At 44.0% G+C, this 26,722-nt stretch overlaps 1 protein-coding gene across 1 annotated transcript in view; it reads right to left on the bottom strand.

The window, feature by feature from the left end:
* LOC127205166 (estrogen receptor-like) overlaps nucleotides 1-15,307 on the bottom strand; it is a 63,721-nt gene extending 48,414 nt beyond the window's left edge. Inside the window, 2 exon segments of the mRNA XM_051164352.1 lie at nucleotides 14,805-14,827; nucleotides 14,829-15,307. Coding sequence (XP_051020309.1) covers nucleotides 14,805-14,827; nucleotides 14,829-15,263 — 458 coding nt within the window. The 5' untranslated portion in view covers nucleotides 15,264-15,307.
* Nucleotides 15,308-26,722: the final 11,415 nt, after the last annotated feature.

Below are 26,722 nucleotides of genomic sequence, written 5' to 3'. Positions count from 1 at the left end.
AAAAGATAGTGACAGTAGTTTTTCAAAACAGGAGAAAAGACTTGTTGATCTAGAATTGTTCACAAAAGAACAAGGGAAACATGAAATCCAACCTTAAGAAGTCCGTAGAGTGTCTTCTCCCTTCAAGTCATCTCACTTTTATACCCAGAGGACACCAGGTGCCAATCAGAGTGTATTTAATTCCTACTTGCTCTCTTTATAGTGTTGTGAAATGCAAAATGACTGCTGAGGCTTTTTAAATATTCTAATTGACAGTTCTAATAACTCCTTAACTCATTAAAAATGTTAAGGTGGAAAAAAAGGTGGTTCACTTCCTTAAAATTCTACAGCGAATCTTGGTGACTATAACTTTCTACAGAACAAGCTGTCATTTTGTTTTGCAGTTATAAGGCTCCAGCCACAGGAAATGTGCTAAACATTCATCAGGAAGACTAATTATATCCCTAACATGTGTCGCCACCCATTTGTTGTTCTTATTAAACTTACATTTCATTTTCTGGGACAATATTCAACCACCGAGGGGAAAACTGAATAGTAAATAGTACAACATCCATGCGAGGCTTAGAAATTAGTCTTTGAGAAGGCACACAATTTTAAAACAGAGATAACTTGACTTCCTTTAGCTTGGCCACTGCTAAAATGAACTGATGGTGGTTTCATTTTTCACATCGGCAAGAGAAGAATTAAAATTGCAACCACCTGCTTTTGAAATCTGAAGATAGTAAGCATGAGGCTCTAGAGATGTCTGGCAAGGTAATCCCTAACCTTTAAGCTTTGGAAACAGAGAAAAGAAAGGGAAAACAGGAAAGGGCATCTTCAATCTAAAGCAAAGAAGATATCGAATTTAAGACGGCGAGAAAACAATCTAAACTTAACTACGGGAGATGAGTCTCCACAATGGAGCTAAAACTGACCTTCAAAAAGAGGTTAGCATTTTCACATGGACCATATACCAGCTAAACAGAAGGGCAGTCTGGGCAGGTGCAGCAAGTGCACTCACCTTAGCCATCATGTTAATTTCTTAGCAACCGGAAGCAAGCATTCCCCCATTCTGCTTTGTTCTCATGGCACTTCCACTACAATGCCTGAACTACAACAGTTAGCTAGACATGATGGCTCTGTGTGATTGGGGACTGATGGCGCTTCAGTGTATTAAAAGTGTGATGGAGTGAACAGAGTCAGGTGTTGAAACAGCCCTGACTGGTTCTCCCAGCTGGGGGACCTGGAAAAAGTCACTTTGCCTCTCTGGATTTTGTTTCCTTTACCCAGAGAATGAAAGAGTAGAGAGAAATGCTGTCTAAGATGTCTCATTAGATTAAAATGCTGTGAATCTGTAGTCTCTGCTCTACAAAGGCAAAAGGTTAAAGCAGAGCAGGCCTAGCCTCTCCGTTAGATTAAAAACACTGTGGTTTTATGATCTTATAAACATGGACAGAGGGTTGGACCAATTGAACACTGTGATTCTGACCCAATTTTAAATGCTCAGACTGGGTTCACATGCAAAGATATTAATAAGTCCACTATCAGAAAACGTTAGGATAACATTTAATAGCTCCTTCTGATAGTAGAAGAGAAAACATTCCCCTACTTAATGGGAAATTGTTTAAACACTCTTTTAGTAAGAATCATAAAAAATAGTCATTCCCCATAAAACCGAGAACAGCAGCCCCAGGACATAGTCAAAGATTAAAGCATTGCCATGCTGAAAAAATAAAGATTTGCAATAATCCAACAGACCAACAGGCCAGTGATCTGATCAGTGGCAGAAGACATCCACGCTTTTCCCACAAGGCATTCTGCTTCATTCTTTAGGTTTTGAGTCCCTGGTCCTCTAGTTCTGGCCCTCTGACCTTCTACTTCGCCTCTCTAAAGTTTAGTTTCTTCATTCATAAATAAAAACAATAGTAGTGCTGGCTATTAGGGCTGGCATTAAAATTAAACAAGATCATCCTTGCAAATATATCAACAAGGTGCCCAGGACATTGTGCTCAAAACTCCCCAAGTGCACAAGCTGTTGGTATTTTTATCTCTTTGATTCTTAATAATTTACCTTAATTTTTTTAGTGCAAAAAAGTGGCTTTCTGAGTATTTGCATCTCCACAGTTGCAAGGATACACTGCCTTAGCAAGCCAAGCTTGGCGTCTGCTCACAGCCTTGTCCAGCTCCTGCACCTGGCTGTATCTCATGCTTCAAAAGTCCCAGGTGAGCATCTCTAGCTCTGTCAAACCCTTTGCCTCAGTGAGCTAGGGCTGGCCATTTTATTAAATGTCCTCCACAGCACCTCTAGTGGTTTCTTTCTGAGCTCAATTCTTAGTCCATTGTCATTTCTTTTTTCTTTTTTATTATTATTCGCTTTATATCCTGATTGCAGCCCCCTCCTTCCTCTCCTACCCTCTGCTCTTCTTCCTCTCTCCCCCTCCTTTATTCCTCAGAAAAATGGAATCCCCACCTAAGCACCCACCCCAGCTCATCAAGTCCCATCAGGACTGAGCACATCCTCTTCCTTGGTGGCCTGGAGGGGCAGCCCCACCATGGGGGTTGATTAAAAAAAGCAGAGTCCGTGTCAGAGACAGCCCCTGCTCCGCTTACTAGGGGACCCACATGAAGCCTGGGCTGCCTGGCTGCTATATAAGTCCAGTCTATGCACGGTCCTTGGTTAGTGCTTCAGTCTCCTCAAGCCCCTCTGGGCCCTGGTTAGTTGGCTCTGTTGGTCTTGTCATTTCTTTATAGAATCTTATTTGTCTCACTGACTATAACTCCTTGAGAACAATGTGTCAGATCGTTGTACCTGCTGGAAGATCCAGAACATGATCAAAATCCAGTGGAGTTTGCTGAGTGAATAAATTGATGAGTTGGTTAACAAAACCTCTGAAATCTCTGCAATCTATAATACAAGTATTGAACAGATAGAAGGCACCAATCTCTTTACAGCCAAAAAAGTGCACATATAGCACAACAAAAGGGTCAAAGGTGTATACAACAGTTTCTATACTACACTGGACAGAGGGCATTTGAACTCCACCTTGACTTCCCAGTGGCATTTCCTAAACAAAGAAGAGGCACAGTGGACATGGCTCTGGACAAGAGTGTCTTGGAGGGACAACAGGAGACTGAGTGGAATGAAATGACAGGAGTTTGAATGTCATTCTACTTAGAATGCATAGTCTGTGATCACTCTGAGGCCAGGGAAGGATCAGATCAAATGGGCAAACCAAACATGGAGTTAGGTATTCTGACAGCAAGCTAAAAGATTATTCAATAAATTCTGGAGCCAGAAAGATCCAAATTTCCAACAGCAGTAAAGGAGGACCAGCTTTAAGCAAAGAAAGCAGAAAGTGACAAAAGAGACATATGAGAACCGTCATATCTGTTTTTTAAAGGCATACCATAATCTGACTGGCACCATCCTCATGTCCATCACATAAGGGTCATTATAAGATCTCAAGAAGTTGAATTTTCCACAAGTTCCAGGGTCCCTGGATAAGCTTGCTGGCCACTTCCTGGTTATCAGCAAACACAGAAATCTTAGAAGAAGGTGGAATTCAATAAATTGGGTGGGGGACTACTTTGGCTTTATCAATCACAATTCCTAAGCACCAGGAACAATAATAACCAGAGGGTACCGGGCTAGAGAGCAAGTACCAATCCCTTATTGTTTCATGTCTACATCCTGACAACCAAGAGCTGTGGTCATTGTCCACCTATGAGCCCTCTGAGGTCCAATAGCAACCAAAGAGCAGAATATGCCATAGGTGTAACAGTGGCACAAATGTTACAAGGACAACCAATTGTTTTCTGGTTGTATTTAAGGCCCACTCCGCAAGAGGAAAACACATGCCTGGCACTGTAAATCTTGCCAAGAACCCATGGTCTGGGATCTCACTGGCCCTAAGGGTGAACTTACTACTATTATTCTGCCAACTGGACATAGTAGCAAACTGTCCTCGAAATCCATATCTCTCTACCCACAGAGTAGCAGCTCTTAGACCTCATGAGAGACATTTCTTTGTGCAGTAGATAATCACAGAAACACACCACTGGCCAAAGTACAGAACATACACGTCTATGGAATGCTCAGCCCCAAATAGGTCCCTCTCCTAGGCTTGGGGGGGGGGGGAACCATCATACAAAAGGCACCAGAAAGACTTTAAGAGTCAGGATATGAAAAGACTATTGTGCTCATGAATTCAAAGAGGGTGTTTGAGAGGAGTTAGGAGGAAATATGTGAGGTAAGTATAATCAAAATATATTATAGTAAGTTCTCCTTTTAAGTTATTTATTCATTTATTTATTTTTTCCTGAAAATTAACTAAGATATATTTTAAGGAATATTACATAGTGGAAAAGAAATGTGGGCATCAGAGGAGACACCCAAGGAAATGCATGTAGATGTGTCTAAGAAATTCAGTCTTGCTTCTAGCTGCTTATTCCAGACCTAATGGCTGAGAAGGAAACAGGGTTGAGGATCGAGCAGCGCAGAAAGAAGCCTTAGCAAAGAGAGCACAAGGCAGATATGTGAAGATACAGGCCCATGGTATCCTCTCCTCCTTTGATAAATTAGTCATTTAAGACAAAGCCAAAAATTAGAAAGGGAGAAGCACCAAGAATATCATACATTCTGAGTGCATTACTAATCTTTCAGATATTTCATGACAGAAGGCCGAAAGCGAGTCCTCCCGCGTGAAAGACTTATAAATATGGGTGTAGTCCATTTAGGAAGGAAACGAAGAAGGACTAGTACCAGGTGCCAATGGAGGGTTAGGATGTAGATTAGAAGACCTTGTGAAAGAGGATTTAAAGCTAATTGTTTTTCTAGGTTAACTGAGGCAGATTTTTTTCCTCTTGTTGTGGACAAGTACATAAATAAATGTAATTAACAGTATGAACCCCTACTCCCAGCTCATGGCTTCAGAATGGTCAACCCAACTGTACAGAAGTTCACTGAGATGGGTAGTAGAAGAAGAAGAAAGAAGAAGAAGAAGAAGAAGAAGAAGAAGAGAAGAAGAAGAAGAGACGAAGAAGAAGAAGAAAAGAAGAAGAAAGAAGAAGAAGAAGAAGAAGAAGAAGAAGAAGAACAAGAAGAAGAACAAGAACAAGAAGAACAAGAACAAGAAGAACAGAGAACAAGAAGCAAACAAAGAACAAGAGAAGAAAAGAAGAAGAAACAAGAAGAGAAGAAGAACTTGTTCAAGGATTTGAAATCAGGAATTTTCCACATGGCCAACCAGATTTCTTATGCAGCCAATCACTTACATCAATGTGAATTTAGCTGCAGGTTCTAGAGCAGTGGTTCTCAACCTTCCTAATGCTGTGACCCATCATGCTGTGATGATCATTCCCCCCAGCCACAAAATTTATGTTGTTGCTACTTCATAACTGTAATTTGCTACTGCTATGAACCGTACGGTAAATATCTGATATGCAGGATGTCTGATATGTGACCCCTGTGAAAGGGCTGGTCAAGCCCCAAAAGGATCTCAGCCCACAGGTTGAGAAGCACTGTTCTAGAGGTTATATCTGCCACTAACAGCCTGATGCTGTAGTCGCTCTCCCAAAGGCCTAAATGAAAGAGAACTCTAATGGAGCTGTGGGGCTAAGGAGCTTCCATCACCTTAATCTAAGCCCCAAGCAAAATTCAGATCATGCAAGGTAATTAGCATATGTGTGGGTTTGTGTTCATGCATTTCTGTTATTTCCTAATTTCACATCCTGTGCCAAAAGTCCACCTGTTCCTATCCTTTTCTTTGTGTCTATATCAACTGCAATTGTTCGCCTCCGATTCATTTTGACAGAGGAGCAATCCGTCATTTTTGTCCTCAGCGCTCTCTTTACCTCAGGCATCCATACCTGATGGGAGGACGGCTAGGAAGTCAGTCAAAAGTCCGATTTGGAGTCTCAAATGGAACAAAATCTTGGAGCCCACCAGAGACCATTCCACCACATGGGGCAGTAACAGAGACATTCAAGGACACTGCAAAGCCATGGACTACTGAGCAGAAAAACCCTAAATAGCTGTTTGCTGATTTCTTTAACTGCCTCTCCAACTTTGACCTCGGAGCAATGATCAGAGTCTTTTAGATATGGACCAGGTCTGAGTAATTGCTCACTAACCTAGACGGCTCTCTGCAATAGTCTTCCATGCTCCAGGACCAGCAGTATAAAGCCACCCCTGCCGATACTTAGACATGTTCCTTTGCCCCAAGTCACAGAAGACTGTCCTCCCTCTCTTGCACGTGATGGCTTCTCCCACAAGGAGCTCACCTCAGCCTCCCCCTTCCCTAAGATTGCTTCACCCCATCAGACTTAACGCCTTGCCCCCCCCCACCCCAGCCGCACCCTTTATCAGCTGAATGATTCTCACTTATTTGGAGGTGGCAGCTTGTTTTGTTTTTTGCCTGCACAGTAGCTGGCATACCCTAAGCATTTCAAGAATACTAGTTCCTGCTTCCTTCTGGTTGGAAAACTTTAACTTCTCATCACAATAGGGTATTAAAGTTGGTTCCGTGTAGGCAAATTAATCAGAAGGGCAAACACTGTGGACTCAAAAAAAAAAAAAAGAGCCCCCTCTTTTAACCGTTGGATGGGTCTCAACTTCCTTTTAAAGAAAGAATAAATAATGCTTGGGTTGGTGATTCCAGAATGCAAGGGGTCCGTGAATTCAAGGACAGTCTACAGTCTTGGTTAGATAGTAAGAGCTTGTTGAGAAAAAGAAAAACGGGGTCTGGGGGAGAGAAAGAGAGGGAAAAGGGATGCGGAGTGGGGGTGGGGGGGAGAGAAATAAACAAACAAAAGGCTGGCGCAAACCCACTGGCATGTTACAAGTCCGTGTCTCCAGCATTTAATCCTCACAACATCTAAACTATGTAGTTCCTACTCTGGTCGGCGTCATATTTCAGGTAAATATACCTTGGCACACAATTAAGCAACTTGCCAAAGATGCCAGCTAGACAAGAGTCAGGGCAGAATAGAGCCATGGGCTGCCTGGCTCCCAAACACGTGTTTTCATTATGCCCTTAATTATTCCTGGTAGTTGCGTTCTGTGAAGCCACTGTGAATGCAGGGCTAATGGGTACTAAAGCCTCGCTCTGCGAGGAAAACAGGGTGGGTCTCGGAGGGACTCTGGTCACAGTTTACCAGCCCATCAGTGCAAAACCTTACTTTATGTGTGTTTCTGTTGAAAGTGCTTCGTTTAATATAAACTGTTGCTCCACTAACATTATACACACTTATTCAACCACATTGCAAGTTATAACTAAACACAGTTCATCCCTGGCAGCCTTTTGCACTGAGAAACACTAGCTACACTTCAGCACTGTGCCCAGGCGGGCATCACACACAGTAAAATTCACAAACAAGAGGGAGAAAAATGCCAACACTCAGCCACTAATAGACCCCCAAAAGGACACATTTATATTATGAAGCAAGAAGGAAGCATACCACGTTTGGCCTTAGAAAAAAAGATACTAGATGTCTAAAAGGTTTTGGCAATCCACACATATCAGCAAAACACCAAGAAGACATTCTATTGACTTGGAGTTTTCATATCAATTCAGTGGGTGAGTGAGTTTTTAAGTACTGAATCTGTGATGGCTGACTATGTGCAATGGGCTGACTGTATGTGGAATGCTCTCTGGATCCTTCTTTGGGTATTCATTGCCCAGGGAGAGAGAGATCAACAGACTTTCCATGTTCTTCCAAAGATGTCGGAGGAGCCCTTGCTGTGTGGGCCTTTTCCAGCAAACTGCCACAGCTTGGGCTTCCCAGCCACTACCCCCCATCCTCCCCACCAGCAGAGCCTCAACACACTCATCTCCACAGCTTCAAAGTTGTGGGAGTTGAGGGAAATGGACTTGTGTTAAATGTGGAATCTGTTTGGAGCAGTCAGGGCTCAAAGATCCCGCCTAATAGAAACCGAAGAGGCTCCCCCCAGACCCCACAGTTCCTTTTCCTATAACTAAAGAAAACACTTTCTGAATGTAACTAATGTGTGTCTCGTGTTCACCATAGGAAATGCACCCTCCCACACCACACTGTTTGAAATATCCTGGCAGAAATGCTCTAAAGTCTACCCCCGAAACAAAACTCATCTCCATAAAAGATCATTAGAATCAATTATATTTCTGACAACGAAGCATTAAGGAAGTTTTTCAGGCTCTCCACAAAGCACTATTTAAATACTTTCGTGATATAAGTAAAATGAGTCATAAGTACACTCAAACTGTTTTCCAAATGAGTGTTTTTGGTGCTGGTGTAGCAAATTAGCAAAAACGTCTTGCACAAATTCACATGGTTCTAGAACTCCACAGAACAATGACCCAAACTGCACTTTTGGTTATCTCTGTGCCATATATAGTGCCTCTCCCCAAAAGAAAAAAGAAACTATGTTTGAAACGTCAGTGAATAAGATTTCTCAGCCGTTATAAGCGGTGCCACGGGGAATGCAACAGTGTATTTTACTGTAAAATATGGCCTCTACGCTCTTCTCAGATTGGAACATGGGAGCCAAATGGAGGAATAGATGAAGTATGCAAGTCGTTCTATGAAGTGGAAATTGCTTCCTTATTTTCTTTCAAGTTTCTATCCATAAAGCTGAGGCAGGGGATCCTTTTTTGGACCTCTCAATCCAGTTAATGGCCTTCTGAGTTACAAAGGCAAAGCCTCACACTATCGGCTTTCCTATGGTAGAGAGGAGTCTCAAGGCCTGTCCCAGATGTCGTTAAAATAATAGATGAATGAGGTCTATAAAGAAATAAGCCAGAAAAGGTAGAAGGGGAAATATGAGCATAAACAGATGGAACTAAAACAGAAAAGAAAAAAAAATAGAAAAGAAAGTTTGGTGGGAGAAAGAGCCAAAAACTGTTTTAAAAGGAGTATAAAGTTTTCATTTATGTGAAGATAATACAAAGAAAATATGAGAGTGAATTGAAAATAAAAACAATTCCGGAAAAAAAGAAGCGGGCAGTGCACAGACGGCTGTTTCTAACCTACTAATTGAGGTTATCAGCTGTGAGAAACTAAGCAATATTAATTGTCTTTTGCTTTTGTGGTCTTAAAATAAATTAAAACCCTGTAAGAGAGTCAAGGAGCAGTAATAACAAAGCTGCCTCCTGAATAGCACCAGACACCCCAAGCTCACTGCCGAGACCCCTAAACAACATATTGGCCTTTGGGAAGTGGGCCGTGAGCAAAACCTGAAGAATGCGGGACTAGAACGGAAGCTAAAGCAGACAGCTACACAACTTTCAACCCGGAGGAGAAACCTGCAGAGGCTCCTTACTACTCTCCAGATCGACAATAAATTGCAGAACTTTAAGGACTCATGTTAATATACATATTTCTGAACAAACTTTATTTGAGAAATAGTTGACAAACTTTATTAACACTAACTGAACTCTCATAGTTTTTCTAAGAGTAATGCCTAGGAGCTCCCAAAAGTAGAAAATTACAGGGGAAAAGTCTATACTACCTTGTTAAAGATGGCCGAGTCCAGTAGGAAAAAGTTTGGGGACCAGACTTGTAACGTTTGTCCCTTTAAAACCTTCAAAGATGGGGAAGTCCACCTTTGTTTGTGATTTGATCAAGTTTGCCGTTTCCACATAGCAGTCATAGGTACTTAGGAGAATTACAATACTGACTTGTACAATACATCATATCGCAGGAATTTTCTGATTCTTAAATAATAGGCAAATAATCAAGTGCGTTGGAAGGCTTTGGTGTCTGTATAGGATAAACATTCCTGTGCACAATACGCGGAAAGCAGTATGTACCCAGACAGAGCCCAGCACTCGGTTACTGTCGTCATCTCTATCACCATCATCATCATCCATCACCACCATCATCATGACCACCATCATCATCATCACCACCATCTTCCACACCACCATCCCAGGTCACCACCACCCTATCATTTATAAATGGTACCCGCAACCTTACTGATTAAACCAACTTACTTGAAATTACTTCACTCAACTACATAAATTCTGTTGGTTGGGAACTGAACAAGTATCTTCCTACTCACCACATTTTAATGAAATATAGATAAGAATACATCATTTTGAACACTACTAATTAAGGCAGTTCCTAATAATATTCTCCAGGCACCGAACAGAGCAACTATTCTTCTTTCCTATCCTGAGACCAAGCATCTTGTAACCTCCAGGCTACTTGAACACTCGGGAGTAAGATGGCAGGATGAAGAGGGAACTCTTCAAAAAAACAAAATTATCCATCCATCAAGTCACAGCAAGACCTGAACCCATAAAATAAAACTCCTAACTCTGAAGAGCCGCCACTGCCTCCTCTTGGTGAAATTCCATATGCTTTCACTCTGTTCGGTGTGCCTGCAAACAGCTGTGCTTCTTGGATTTATCTAGAATCTCTCTGGGAGTATGCATTTTGGTTCTAAACAAGCATGGCCATTCTGTATTTCCCCTTCCTGAATAAGTGAACGGAAACGCAACACTAAAATGAAAAGTTAACCTGTTTCCTTTTCCCTATCCACAGTCTCCTGGGGCAGGGGCGGGGCAGGGGGAATACATTTCAACATGGCCCTTCTAAAACTACACTAAGAATGATGCAGACACCACCGGGAACATAGAAGAGGGTTCATCTTGTGTACTGTATGGAGCTGGTAAAAACGTGATTCAAATCTGTGAAGTTCCTCGTGTAAAACTTTTCACATGATCACTTAGACTTTGGAAGTTCTAAGAATGTACCTATAACACACATAAGAGAGTGCAAACAAACGTCATGTAGTAATAAATGTTGTACACTTGGCTTGCAGGGGAAAACAAATTTCATGTTGCCGCCACTCTCTATTCGTGAGGAAACGCCTGGCCACTCAGGCATGTCCCTTCCTCTTGATGTAGTGCACACAAACGTACCTGCAGATATTCAAGTGTGGGTAAAGTAATTTAAAATGTGTGATCCTTGTGTGGCTCACACATTGCCTTCACATGCCCCGGCTCGTGTGTAGTAGCCCTATGTTTTTGCCATCCTTGGTGGCTGACATTGTTTGCTGTTCTTTCTGCTGTCCGCTGCCTCTCCTTCTATGCTTTTAAGTGTAAGAAACCAAAAACACTCAACCTAAATTGTCTCAAATTATGAACTTCACAGCATATATATATATATATTCTATATATTCATAAGTATACACATATATTCATAAAAAGTAAATAACAAACAAGTATGGCTGGGATCCAAGTCAACAGAGCCCAAGACAGAAGTTGGGAGTAAGTGGCAGTCACCCCTCAGAGCTCTTTCTACGTGAGCCTGGCTCAAAAAGAAAGAAAGAAAGAAAGAAAGAAAGAAAGAAAGAAAAGAAGAAAGAAAGAAAGGGCTCAGAGATGCAATTCCATTTGCATACAAGCATACACTCCTTCCCGAGCGATGCATGAATCTTTGCACTAGTCTTAGACCAATTTGGCACATCAATAGCCAGCAACAATTTAAGGGGTTCAAGCATGCATGAGCCAAAAGGGTGGCCAGATGTTTAAGTGCACAGAAGGAATTGCCGGGACCCTGAACACCAGCTCCTTTACGCTGTTCCTAGAGCTCCTCAAAGCTGAGGGGTAGCCTTCATTGGTCACCACAGACAAACTAGCTCTCCAAACTACACAGACATCAGGACCCAAATTATCAGGGCGGATGTGGAAGATTTGCACATGTATTTGCCAAGTTTCGTTCCATTGGAGAAGCAGGCAATGCTCTGCCCTTAGAAATACCAACTGATTAAACCAAAGTTAAAATGCTCAGGCAGCATTAAACACCTAGAACGAATGAATTTAAAACCTGCTGAGGAAAGTGTTTCATCTTTCACTCTCTTTGAAATCCTCAAAGTTGGCTAAAGCCTAAAGAAGAATTCCGGCTAAAATGACTCCCATGTAATTTCCTCTGCGACACAACCTACAAAGGCATAGCTTGTCTGTTACAAAGGTTTCATGTCTCTGTAACAAGTTACCTTGGCAGGTGACAGTGTTTCTCACTTTAATACATGCCCCAAGCAGTGTTACCTGCTACCTCTCCTCCTAGCTAAATATGGCTGCATATTAATAGCCAGTGGAAAAAGTGGCCCCAACATACAGATGCTGAATAATTCAAACTTCACCCAACCTCCCTGAACATCCCTGTGACCCACTGGGACAAGCAAGGGGGGAAGAACTCACAAAGCACCCCCTTCTACCATCAGATATAGTACATTTTAGTCCTACTGGCCCACTGACACCAAGGCAACCTATATGGAAAAATTAAAATGAAGATGGACAAATTGGCTTTTGATTTGTACAAATAAAACTACAGCCACTTGTATCAGAGGTTTGTTTTCCCTTAAAAACATTTTAAGTCTGTATCTTCCAAACTTCTTTGACCCCGACCCACAGTAAGAAGTACATTTTTCATCAATCTAGTACCCATACACTCAGAAAGTTAAAGCCTGCCCTGACTGCATTATCGTGCACTCTAAGACACTATTCTTTCAGGGTTTGTTCCATTTTTAAAACTTAAGCTTGGTCAAGTGACTTCACCATCTACTGGATCTTAAGAAGCAGTTTTTAAAATCACAGCTTTCAGCTCCCAAACTATTGAGAAGTACTCAGGAAAAGTGAAGTATGTTAGGCAGCCTGTTCAATTGTTTTCTTTTCTTTCTGTTTAATCCAGAGTTATTTAAAATAAAGGGGGATTATCATAAAACATTCATTTGAAACATTTGCACAGACAATTCCCTTTCTACTGAATTAATAAGAGGCAGAATTCAAATGAAATAGCAAAAGTGTTATAGGAAATAAGCTAAATTTTGAAAATCACTCTAAAACTAAATTTCCAGCCAGAATTCCACCTGTGTGTGATATTTTTTTTTAAGTTTTCTTTTAAGAACTCCTTGTAATTTTGTATTTTAAAAAAAAAAGTATCTGAATATCATTGGAGTGAAAGTTTAAGATGGTGTTATATTACAGTGAGATTCTTTGCCCACGGAGATGGTGAACAGTGTTGAATAAAATGTGATCTCTCTTTATTTCCCCATGCTCACTTTGTAATTATTAGCAAGGCAGTAAATAACCCTCCAAGGAGCAGCCTCATTAGTCCCCATTGAAATTGAGTGGCATTAATTTGCAATAAAAGAACTGAAAATTAAATGGAAAAGAAAATACTTTCGGAACTCCATCATAAGGTTACAGAATCCTCATTCTACCAATAGTGTCCTTAACAGCAAGAAATTTAAAAAATGAATTAGACTTAATCGCTAGATTTTGTTCCTCCAGCTTGAGGGGAAAAAAGTCAAGAGAATATAAATATTTTCCTCTTCCATATCACCCTGAATTAAGCGAATGAGATTAATTGAACCCAACAATTTTTTTTAAAAGTTTTGTTCACTGTTTATACTGAATGTGGAAACTGGGCCTGGACCCACTCAATTGTCGGCTGCTTTAGTTTCCTGAGTGGGCTAAAGATGAGCCGGGATACAGCAGGATTTCACCCTTCATATCTTCTCGGGCCAATCCACAAACTTAGTCCTGTTTCTTCTGCTATAAATACATCTAGAAATAGAACACTGAGCACACGCGCACATAAGGGGGAAAAAGCTCCACCGCGGGCATGCAATGCAGAAGGTTCTGAACAGCGGCAGGAACCAACAGCCAGAGTCAATGTGTAGTGCGTTTGCATGATTCAGCAGCCTTGAGGGCACGTGAAGACTCTATACCTGGCCTCTGCATTTACTGTCCCCTGGGCAACTCTGACAGGTGTTTACCAGACCCACCCACCTGAGCTTCTGCAGGCCCAAAACGAAAATAAGCAGAAATGAGAGCAAGAGACGTAAAATAAATAACTAAATTAATTAAATTAATTAAATTTTTTAAAAAAAGTCTCTCTTAGGAGAAACTAAAACTGAGGGACACAAAACAATTGTCACTTCGGTCACGACGAGACTCTGTGTCCTGGATTCTCCTATGTCCTGAACGCCCTGGCTTCTTGCACAGTTGCCTGCCTGCGGGGCAGGACGTAGCTAACCCCCTATGCCAATCCAGAGCGTTCTTTGCCTGCTGGACCAGCATGAAAACTTCGCTGCAAGGGAACTGCTTGGCACTGCTGTTTGGATGTGGTATGTTTTAAACACACGGACACCTATAAATTGCCAGCTGTCAGAAGTCGTATGCCAGCGATCTGCTCGAACTCGAACTCAGCCAGAAAGCAAAACTTGTTCAGACCCATTCAACTCCCATACCAGCTCTTCAGAGCAACCTGAACTCAATCCAGAACCAAGGAATGAGGGAAAGAGACACTAGGGACTCCACCTAAAACCTCAACTTCTTCAGGATACTTTTGTCTCTGTCCAGTCCAAACTTCTAGGTGAATAAAGACCATTGACACTTTAAAAAATAATAATAATAATAATAATGACTAATAAATCTCCCTGAGCTCTGCTAGCCCCAAACACTTCCAGCTTTAATAATAAAGGGGTTCCTGCTAGTGGCACAAACCACCTGGATCACTTGGGGGTTGCTAATTTCTGCGGGTTCTCCCCAATAAATACTTCTTTGGACTGTTTTCCAATGCTTGTGTAGTTAGGAGGGAAACACGGAGCCTTTGGAATCTGCGGGGTAGATGTTATTGTTGCTGTTGTTGTTTTGTGTTTTTTAAGCCAGTACAGAGAAGGTGGACTCCACAAAGACTCCTTCTTGACTTCCGCTAGGGTTGGGAGTGGGCGACCTGCGGCCCTCAATTGTTTCCACACCCCCGCCCCTTCACGCGGTCCCTCCCCGGGACAGTTCTGGCACAGGGGCCAACCCCCGACGGGGCGCGGCGGGTACCTGTAGAAGGCGGGAGGGCCGGTTGTCGCGCACAGCGTAGGCGCCAGGCTCGTTCTCCAGGTAGTAGGGCACCTGCTGGCCGTGCGGGTGCAGGAAGGGCGACAGCTGCGGTGGCGGGTGCAGCAGCATCAGCGGGCTGGGCGACACGCTATTGAGCTGGGAGAAAGCCCCCAGGCTATTGGCACCGAAGGCAGCCGCCTCGGACCCGGGACCATAGGCGATGCCCGACTGGCCATAGACCGGTGCTGAAGCGGCGGCGGCAGCGGCGGCGTTGAACTCGTAGGCGGCGCCCTCGGGGTAGTTGAACACCGCGGGCTTGCTGCTGTCCACGTACACCTCGCCCAAGGCCCTCTCCATGGGCATCTTGAGCTGCGGGCGGTTGAGGGTCTCTAGCTCGTTCCCTTGAATCTGGTGCAGCAAAGCCATTCCCGACGCTTTGGTGTGGAGGGTCATGGTCATGGTCAATGGGAACTGGCGAGGTGCAGACTGGCTCCCCGCGCACACAGAGGCTCAACAGAGATGGGCCACCTAGAAAAAAGCCACAGCCCGCGGTTAGAGAGGCACAGCGCAGGTCCACTTGGAGCGTGTGCTGGCCTTTGACCAGGGGCAGAGGGATCCTGCAGAGCCCAGGTGGCTCAACTCCAGCGAGCGCACCCAGCCACTCCTGGGTTCTCCCAACTTTACATACTGGTCTCCCCAGTTCTTAGACATCAGCAGCAAACCTGCTGACCAGGGGCTGCAGCCTCCAGGCACTGCTGGAAACATCACACCGCGCGCGCACTCAAAGAACCGCTTGCTTCCCTGAACTTTCCTGGTCTTAGCAGCTGAATTCGCTGCAGGCTGCAGGGGGTGAGAGGCAGGGAGGGCTCTCCACCAGCCGCCGCGCCCCCTCCCCCCAAGTCCTCACCCCCTACAGGCAGTTTGTTTTGTGTTTTTCCCCCTCCTTAATGTGCTGCCTGTGTGCCCCGTGCCAGCCTCCAATCTGTCTCTGTTTGTCTCTCTTTCTGTTTGATTCAGTCTTCTTGTTGACTGGAAGTACGTAGTGTGTGCATTGAATGACCCTGGGAGGACGGGTAACCGTATCTGTAACCGAGATATGGCAATAGGATGGGGTGTGTGATTGCATATGCAGCCAGCCACAGACAGCTATATTTAGCATCAGCGGACACAGATAGGAGGCATCTAGGGCCAGGAGTGAGGAGACAGAGCATGTATAGGAAGAGCTGCGCTGGAGTCAAGAGAAAACTGCCAGCCTTTGCCTTCAGCTTCCTCGTGTGGATTTAAAAAAAAAAAAAAACTAACCTCCCCTAAGGGGTTCCTTCCAGCAGAGCCATGGCAGATTCTCCCAGCATGGCTTTTCTGTTTTGGTTGGACTTCGGTACCAAAATTTGCTTCCTTTAGAAATTCTCATAGGGATATGATTCAGAAAACCCTTCGGCTGGGCACACTTGGGTGTCCCTTGCCTTCCACAGGTTATGCAACGGAAACTTGAGGAAACTAAGAATGAAAGGAGACGTTTCCCCATAACATATCACCTGGGGTCCTTAACTAAGGCTCTGGCAATGGGGTAAGCTTGTCTGTCTAACCAGAAACTTTTGAAAGGCTTCCCTGCCTTTCAGCTCTTGAATTCTACAAACGGACCCTATGGGCTCACTTAGGGAAGGGCACACAGAATCTGCTATTCGAATGACAAAGAGGTTTAAAGAAGCTTTTAATTCAGTGTTGAATTAAATTCTCTTTGCACACACACACACATGCACACACACACACACACACACACACACCTGTTATTGTAACAAAAGATATAAGCTTGGATAATTTGTACTTTTTTTTAATAAACTGCCTTTGCCCCAACCTGATAGCCCCTAAAATAATCATTAACATTTGACTTTAATAGCTATCCTACATACCCCCAAAGAGAACCTGAGGCATGCACATGCCAAGGTTATTGTTACTAACAGTAACACTTTAAAAATATTTCAACTAAGTACATTGTTTATTTAATTCTTAGAAAAACAGATCATTTTGGATGAAACACACCTAAACTGGTTTAAATCGAAAGACAAAGTTCAGTTTGGCATCCCTAAGTGTCGGTGACAGCAAGGAAAGGGTTAAAAACACATTAGGTGAATCACAGATATTTCTCTTTATGGCCAGCAACCATTACTTTCTAGAGCAATCTCTTCACAGATGATTTAGTTTCCGTAAATCACACTTTCAATTTTCAAATGCCTTTTAAAAACACATGCAAAAGCAAGCACTTCATGAGGCTCTTTTAAAAATCTGAGCCTGCCAAATTATATATAAATGGCACAGAGACTCCTACAAGTCCAAAAGGGAAAAAAAGAGGAACCGCACAGATTCTCCCCCACCCCCAACAGAAAAATAGCACAGCGTCCTCTCCAGCTAGGATACAGACACTAGGCAGAAAGGTAAGTTGCTTTCTCAAAATGCTCAGGCTACAGGGAGAAACAGAGAGAGAGGAAATTAAAAAAAAAAAAAAAAAAAAAAAAAAAAGATCCTACCCTGCTGGTTCAAGAGCGCCTTTCCAGAAATGTTCCATGGGTTTGTAGAAGTCAAGGACCGAGACAGTAAGAAGGAAGGAAGGAATGTGCTCGAATGATCGAGTGGCTCCGTGTGTGATCAAGGCACAGCGTGTGGATGTGTTTGTATGTGGAGTGGCAGCCAGTAGGCAGGGCACTTGGCAGCCCCTCCCGGCAGACGCGGCAGCTGGGTTTCTGCACAAACGACTGGATGAATGGCTGTGAGACTCAGGCGACTTGCTTTCTGCTGAGGGACAGCAGTAGCATAGCTAGAGTCAGCGCGCCTAGAAGAAACTCCAGCCCCCTTTGCTCCCTACCTGTGGAGCCAGAAGTGTCCCGTGTTTTCTGCTAAAAAACGAAGATGGCTGTAAATCGCAGATTCACAGCTAAACTGGAAAGGCAGTCAAAGTGTGGAGATGAAGTTTACAAACTATACCAGGGGGAGGTTCTTCCTAAAACAATGTAATTTAACAAGAAAAGCCTTCTGGGATACATTTGGGTCAAACACCCTAGCCCTGCTTCTCTGAACAAGATGCTCAGTGACCATGCTACCGGTGGCATAAGGAAGTCAGACTTCGCAATAAATATTTTGCCATTCCAGGGATAAGTTTGCAACTGAAACGCTATGCTCTCCCTCCCCACCCCCGCCCCGCCGCCACATTAACCAAACCCAGGAGCCTCTCCGCCAAGAGCCCACTGACTGCTGTCTAAACACATCAAAAAAAGAAATATTATCTTCATCTTAGAGTTAGGAGCATGAAATAGTTTTGCTTTAAGCTGATCACAGGTTCACAGCTGTGCTGGCGTTGCTGGAAGGCAGGGCTCTCCTACTTCCGGCAGCACTCACACGGGGGCACCTGGTGTTCACTCTTATTTCCACCACAGGACAAGGCAGTGGAGTAAGCGGCCCTGACTCTGCCTCCTACTCATCCAGGACACAGGAGACCCAATGAAGCCTTTGCTGCCAGGAGTTCATCACCATCACCTTAAGGTATTAAGTGACTCTAGTCACAATGCCAGGGTGGCCAGTCTCCAGCCCTAGGACCCTAGGCAGTTACCAAGAGATTTATGAGTGGCACTTGAGCCAGTACCAAAAAGAGAAACAGAAAGAAAGTACTAATGACAGCATGCCACAGCTATACATTTCCGCGCTTGGAAAGACCCAACGTCATAATATCAGAACCTAGATAAGTTTCCTCAACAATCAGCAATGATGGTAAATATAAAATAGAAATAAATGTTGAGCATTGTGGTGTATTCACCTAACAGCGGAAATTCATGGGTTTGAGTTCTAGCACTGCACAGAGAAACAAACAAGTATTGAAAAGAAAGGTTGTTAACCTTTTGTTGGTGGACAGTGTTGACTCCTGATGACAACAGTGGTGCCTCCTATAGGTCAACCAGGATGACCCCTTCATCAAGCCAGTCTAACAACAACAACAAAATGTGCAAAATGGCTGTGGTGAGGTTTACAATCCCAGTAAGTGGAGATATCTCAAGAAAGATATTTCCAGGAATGACTTTGGGACTCCTCTTTTTTTTTTTTTCTTTTTTCTTTTTATTAATTTATTCTTGTTACATCTCAATGTTTATCCCATCCCTTGTATCCTCCCATTCCTCCCTCCCTCCCCCCATTTTTCCATTATTCCCCTCCCCTATGACTGTTCCTGAGGGGGATTACCTCCCCCTGTATATTCTCATAGGGTATCAAGTCTCTTCTTGGCAACCTGCTGTCCTTCCTCTGAGTGCCACCAGGTCTCACCCTCCAGGGGACATGGTCAAATGTGAGGCACCAGAGTATGTGGACTCCTCTTGGTAAACTTTGTCACCCAGGGTCAGGGCTGTGGCGGGAAGTACGGCATACCATGTTGGTTTTCCCCTGGTGCTCTAGTCACCAATTTTCTCTTGGACTCTCATCCCTTAATTCTTCTCTCTTTTGACTGCCGCACTGGGCATACTGGAGTGCTGGGTGACTCCGTGGCATGCCCAGGTGAGACGGAAACATGTGAGCTTCCCTGGTTTTCCAGCCCAGTGCAACCTTCAGGTCATCCCACCAGTGATCTCCCGCTCAGAGCTGGGCTCGTACAAGCACCCAACCGCACTCTACGCCCACTTCACCACAGCGCTCCTTTCACACTCTCTCCAGGGACACACCATCACTGCCCCCTCCAGTCACCCACATTAACACGTCACCATTTTCTCCAGGGCCTGACTTTTTTTTTCTTTCTATAGCCAGCCAAGGAGCAATTTCTGAACCTGTCTTCTTGCAGCTCTCTCCCATCTCACTGCATTCCCCTACCCCTTCTCAGCTGCCTCCTAGCTCACCTGTCCACAGAGCCTCCAGAGGAGGACCCTTCCTTCTGTCCCCACTGCTTCCCAGGTCCCGGAGAGTTTCTGTCTGCTCCCGGCTTTTCATTGCTGCAGACTCTACCTTGTCACAACTCAGCTCCACCACATCCCAAATCCCAGCTTCTCTGAGAACGGAAGCCTTCCTCTCTCCCAGACCTGTCCTTTCTAGTCTATCTCCTCTCCTCTCCTCTCCTCTCCTCTCCTCTCCTCTCCTCTCCTATACTCTACTCTACTCTCCTTTTTCTTTCTTTCTTTCTTTCTGTCTGTCTGTCTTTCCTTCTTTCTTCTCTCATTAGAATAGTCACTTTCCTGGCTTGCAGCAAACACATCTGCCTTCTGGAGGCCCAAGCACCAGAACGTCCGCCCTCATGGCCGCCCTCCCTGCCCTCTCTCCTCTGAGTCCCAGTTGTACTTCCCCACCATTCGTCACCTTCCTCCCTGAACTGATGCTCTTTTTATGGCCTCATCCCACTGAGGAGCAACTCACACACAAGGTCTGCCTCTGAGCACGTGAATGTTCCTGTCTGGCCATGGTGTGGTCACCAAATATGGACTGATTTCCTATCTAACATCCCATCGGCCTGAGTGACTCTTTCTGAAAACCAACTTACCACATGACCATGACTGCCCGGCACTTTCAAAACTGTTTTTTGCTAGGATGTTATCTTCCTATCTTCCTAGCAACTGAGGCCATAAACTCAGATGTCACATCCATCGAATCTCGCAGCAGAGGCGGCAGTGCCTAGCAGCATGACTTACCAGAGCATTCCGTTGCAGGTCTTAGCCAGGCAGTTCGAGGACCAGACAGAGCTTCCTCTCGAGCTCCACTGGAGGTTTTTTTATGTTTACAAAAATATTATCTCTCTACAGAAACATGAAAGAAAAATATGGGAATGTTGCTGCATGGTGGCTTATGCTGCTACCATGATCCCTGCACTGAGATGGGAAAAGTTTAGCTCTGGACAGTTTGAATATTACCCAGATTATAAATAGTGTATGTGCATATGTGTGTGCATGTGTATATGTGTGTATATGTGTGTGCGTTGTGTATATGTGTGTGCATCTGTGTGTAGGTGTGGATGTATGTGTATGTGGGTATGTGTGTGCATATGTCTGTATGTGTACGTGTGTTTGTATGTGTGCATATGTGTGTGTGTTTGTGTGTGAGCATATGTGTACATGTGTGCATTTGTGCATATACCTCTATGTATGCATATGTGTTTGTGTATGAGTGTGTGTGAGCATACATATACATGTGTATATTTGTATGTGTGCATTAGTGTGTATACCTCTGGTGTGCATATGTGTGTATGTGTGCATATGTCTATGTGTATGTGTGTGCATATGTGTTTCTTCCTTCACTTTTGTTCTTTCCTTTCTCTCACTTCTTCTTTTCTTCTTGCTTTTTAAGACAAAGTCTCGACCTGAAGCTCAGGCTGTTCAGGAACTCACTATGAAGCCCAGGATGGCTCCAAGCTCATGATGAGCCAGCCTCCTGACGCAGCCAGCAGAATGCTGAAATCACAGGGATGATTTCAGCTAAGAACCTTACCCCTTGAGTCCTGATTAGTACTGTCTTCCTCAACAGCAGAAACACAACGATCTCCCAGGTTCTCATTTAAGATAGTTTGGGAAATGTTTTTTTTTTTTTAACAGTTTCCTAGATTTGGACCTTAGAGTTTTGCTTTTTTTGAAGCAAAATTCATGTACAATGTAACACATTGTATGCAAAAGTATACAGCCTGACAAAACTGGATAGATCTGACTGTTAATTACCATATCAATCAAAGAATAAACCATTTGACTATCTCAATTGACCCCAGAAGTCCCTTAATACACTTTCCAGTCAATGCCCCCAACCCTTACAGGCTGATTTGTTACCATGTTTTTTTTTTCTGCCTGGCCCAGGTTATCACAAGTTGGAGCACATATAACCCACTTCCGAGTAACCGCAATGCTCATCCAGGGCGCTGGCTTCCAGCATCAGTTCCCCTGACATCAGGGTGTAAAGTTATCATTTTGTCAGGCAGAGCCCACTGCCTGCTGGGGAGGAACCCCTGGACCAAAAACTCCTGAGCTTGACCAACATCCTTTCATTCGCAGACCTTTTAAGAGCAGTAGACTTTTAACATGCTGAAATGTTAAGCTTGGATGGAAGCCTGCAATGGGTAACTTTATCATTTCACCCTATTGTCAATACAAGAAAGAATATTTGTAAACCAATATCTCTTCCAATGGCCTTTTTCAAACCCTGTGACCTCAGATCTACTCTCTGTGTTCCTGATGATGACTGAAGACAATTCCCATTCTTGGTTGTTGAGCATAACGGCCAGTCTTTGTTACAGATCAATGAGTGACTCACAGACGATGCTCAGCTTAATAGAATTTAGTCACTTTCATCTTATCTTTTCTTGGAAACTGTATTTTTTTTTCCAAACATCTTGGAAACTTTTATACTATTTACTTACATTGCATGTGGTAGAAGATAATTGAGAAAGGGCTTTTATGGTAAGTGCCATGAGTAACACATGAGTTGCAAATATCCCAATTATTGTCCCACAGCGTCCTTTTCCTTCCTTTACTTATTGTTTACTTGAGGAATCGCATTGTCAACTTAAGGATGTTATTCCTTTGTGCAGTGCACTAGCCAATGGCTAAATACACTTAAATTCATATAGTTTATCTAATGCTAGGAGACTATACACACACACACACACACACACATACACACATACACACACACACATACACTCACACACACACATACACACACACATACACACACACATACACACACACATACACACACACACACATACACACACACACATCACACAATACACACATACCACACACACACATACACACACATACACACACACCACACATACACTCACACACATCACACACCCACAGACACACACACACATACAACACATACACACCACACATACACACACACACATACACAGACACACATACACACATACACATACACTCACACACACACATACACACACACACATACACTCACACACACACATACACACACATACACACATACACACATACACTAACACACACTACACTCACACACCACACATACCACACACACATACACACACACACATACACCACACCCACCAACACACACACACACACACACACACACACACCAAACATGTAACCTGCCAAGAATTGTCTCCAATTTCAAAGCCACGCCCAATAAATGGTGTTAAAGAGAAAAGCCAAGGGGTAGCAGGGTGCTTGAGCTTTGAGACTTTGCCTAAACTTGTGTTTTAGTCACAGGCCAGTGCTGACTCCCACTCTCACTAAGAATCCAGGACCCTGAGCCTAGCTACCAGATGCCCCTCCACCCTCAAGGCCGTCCGCCCCCCCCCCCCTGCCCAGTGGCAATTATTGCTATGCCGAGGAGTGGAGCGGCTGTAACTGTGCCAATGAATGACTCATTCATTCGTTGAATGAAGCAATATTGATTACTGTATTTACCAAGAGCAACTCTGAAGTCTCAGGTACTGTCTTAGTCAGCTCAGGGCTGCCATCACAAAATGTCACAGGCGGGAGGGGAATCAAACAGCAGGCATTTCCTTTCCCTTGGTTAGGGAACTGAAATCTGAGAGCAAGATCCCTTTCATAACAGGCAGGTAGCTGGTTTCTTCTTCCTGTGCCTGGGTCCTCACGGAGTGACAGCAGGAGGAGAAGAAAGAGGAAGGCACTGCCTCCCTCTTGATATGGCTTAATAAGACATATGGTGTCACTCAACCTTAACTACCTCCCAGGGTCTTATATAGAGATACCCTATAAGGAGGGTATGATTTCCAAATATGGCTTTAAGAGGGCATTGATTCAGTTGGTATGAGTAGCCCAAAACGAACCAAGCAAAGGTTTCTACCCCCCAAGCTACCAAAAGTTTGGATTTTATTTCTATTGTTTTCTTCCAGTAGTTTTTTGTTTTTGTTTTTGTTTTTGTTTGTTTTTTGTTTTGTTTTTGTTTTGTTTTTTGTTTTTGTTTTTGTTTTTTGTTTGTTTGTTTGTTTGTTTTTTCTCTTGTGTCTATGCACATGTTATTGGTGTGTGCACTCAGTGTGAACAAGGTTCTGTTAGCAGAGGCAGACATGGAGTCCTTTTCTCAATCACTCTCTATGTTATTATTGAGACGGGGTCTCTTACAGAACCTAAAGTTCCAATTAGACCAGGCGAGTGGCCACCAAGCTGCAGGGTCCTCTGTCTCTGCCTCCCCAGAGGCATCTAACTTTTAAGTGGATATTAGGGACCAAACCCCGGGCCTCTATGGAAAGTCCCTCCGGACCATGCCCTATCCAAGGCCGTTCCTTACATTTGCCTGTCTTAATTCCTCCGCACTGAGGCCTTTCTGAGATGTTCTCCAGTGGTGAGAGGTTGCTGTTGCCATTGATGTGCATTTCAGGGCCTGACACCCTCCTCTACTCTCTAGTCTCCCCTTCTTGATCACCACAGCAGGCAACCCCCCATAAGTTCAGTTTCACCTGTACCTTGAAAACATCCAGAGTAGAAAAGCACCAACCCAAGATTCTCCCATCTGGAAGAAAGACCCTTTCCAGATGGAACACTCCTTTACCACGTGGTCACTCAGTGTAGAAACATGAATTGAGCGCTCTGCTCTATACTCACATTTAATGTTCAACGTCTTCATAATTAATTTCGCTTTTCCCTGACCTGTTCTTGTCTCTCCATGCCCTATCCTGTAGATGGTGCTTCATACATATCACTGCACAAGCCCAAAGAAACTCAGCCCTCTACACCCTGGTTCTCTTATTAGGTTTATCACAAATCTATTTTATTTCTAGCTCCTTAATCTCTTCTGAGTCCACCTCTACTCTCAAACACACTATGACCTCCAGGTCATTGTCTTCCCTTCCAGGCCGCTGGCTCTGCCTCCTTGCTCGCATTTCCCATCCACTGCAGTCTCCCACACAAGCGAAGGAACTTGTATTGCGATCCTTGATTCTCAGAAGTCACTTCCTCTCCCCTATCCCAGAGGCTTTACAATCCTGCAGGCAGATAATTTCCGTGTTGTGCAAATACTTACACTAGGCTTTCTTTTGAGCTGAGCTTTCTCATATGCAGGTTGCTCTGAATGGAACCTTTCTGACTTCCCTTTACAATCTGTCTCCCACGTAGTCTTCCTTGAAAACTGTGCAGCCATCAGGAAGCCTGCCTTGATTGATTTCCTCTTGGATGCTTGTACAAAACGCCTATATCTCCCTGGTCTTTGTCTGTCCTGCTGCCTTCAGAGAACACCATAGACCATGTAATAATAATACACAATAAAAATTAATTTGGAGGGCTGGAGAGACGCTCAGTGGTTTAAGAGCACTGCCCTTCCAGGAGTCCTGAGTTCAATTCCCAGCAACCACATGGTGGCTCACAGCCATCTGTAATGTGCATCTGATTCCCTCTTTTGGTGTGCATGAAAAGCCAGAGCGCTCATATACATAAAATAATAAAATCTTAAAAGAGAGAGAGAGAATTAATTTGGCTGTGATTCTGGAAGCTGGACGCCCATGGTGGGAAGGCTGATTCTGGGTGCTACCCTGATGAAGAAGCTTATGTGTAAGGCACAGAGGAATCAAGCTAATGTTCAAGCTAACATTCCTTCTGGATATAGTACACATAATACACAGCACCACTCCTGCCCTGCCCGGGTGAGTCTGGATTTCCTATTCACTGTCTCTGCCCCTCCATGGCCTGTAAATGCATGAACAGGCTCACATGTGGTTTTCAAAGTCTCAGGGCATAGGCACCTGAGGTATAGTTGAACCCCAACAAATACCATATGAATAATAGCTAGAGAAAGCTTTGCCTTGTAACTGGCATCCCTAACGGCTTAGCCTGGAAGGCGTGATCACTGCTGTTAAAATCTAGATCTAGAGTTTGGAAGACATTTTGGAAACTGACTCGCATTTTCTAGAACAATTCATGCTTCCTATCAAAGAAAGGGTCGTTACGACTAATGGCACATCTGCTCATCGCGTCCAGGTTTCTGGGCATGCGTGTGTGAAGGACTGGGGCCCAGAAATGCATGGGCAAAGCACGGGGTGTAATTAATGTCCTCAGATGCACCTGACTCAGGGTGTGTCTTTCTTCCTAAGCTATGCCCTGGTCCGTGGGTACTACATCCTCCATGCTCAACACAAATATAATCAAGGCATCGTCTTGCTGGCTCCGTGTGCTATTCTTAGAGCCTTGAATATCCTCATTTCTTTGGGCAACATGAGAAGACTGCTCTTTCACATTTCCAAATCACTAGCACTGAGATGAGGATTGGGTTTGAGAACACCATGTTTTCCACAAACATCAGAGCAAGTCGTGTTTGGGGACATGTCTTGCCTTAATAGACCATGAAGAAATGAGTAATCTTCCCTCCATCCATGGCTCCCCAGAAGACTGTTCATTTAGGTCTCTCTCTCTCTCTCTCTCTCTCTCTCTCTCTCTCTCTCTCTCTCTCTCTCTCTCTCTCTCTCCATATAATTTGAATTGAACTTTCTTGCTCCCAAAAACACATCTAAATCCTTCCTGCAGCTTCTCACCTGCACAAACTTGCAAATGTAAGACCTTTAGCCAACAACAACAAAGCCAAAATTAACTACTTGACTTGAAGCGATATGTTTCCATCTCCAAGGGAATGGAACCTGAGAGCCGCTAAGGCTCCTGTCTACGTTGCTCCCACAGCCATGAAGGAAGCCGCTTTAAAGGAATTGGGAAGCTGCTTCGGAAGAGCAGAAACATGCACAGGCTCAGGGGAACTCACCGGCGGACTCCCAGGAAGCGGCAGCGTGAAGAGATTACTTTACTGACACTTGCCAATAGATTCTGGAGCCACAAATCCAGACTGAAAACTCCACAAACACGTATACAGAGGCTACCAAATAGCTGTACTGTACAAATCGTACAGTTCCCATGCCCCTTTTCCGCATTCTGTCCTACTCCATTTCCAGGTCCTACAGCAGGCCATCTTCTTTTATC

Source organism: Acomys russatus, chromosome 21 (genome assembly GCF_903995435.1).
Source record: "Acomys russatus chromosome 21, mAcoRus1.1, whole genome shotgun sequence".
NCBI classification, from domain to species: domain Eukaryota; kingdom Metazoa; phylum Chordata; class Mammalia; order Rodentia; family Muridae; genus Acomys; species Acomys russatus.
Note: the sequence above shows the minus strand (reverse complement) of the source record. Positions and strands in the feature narration are given on the sequence as shown.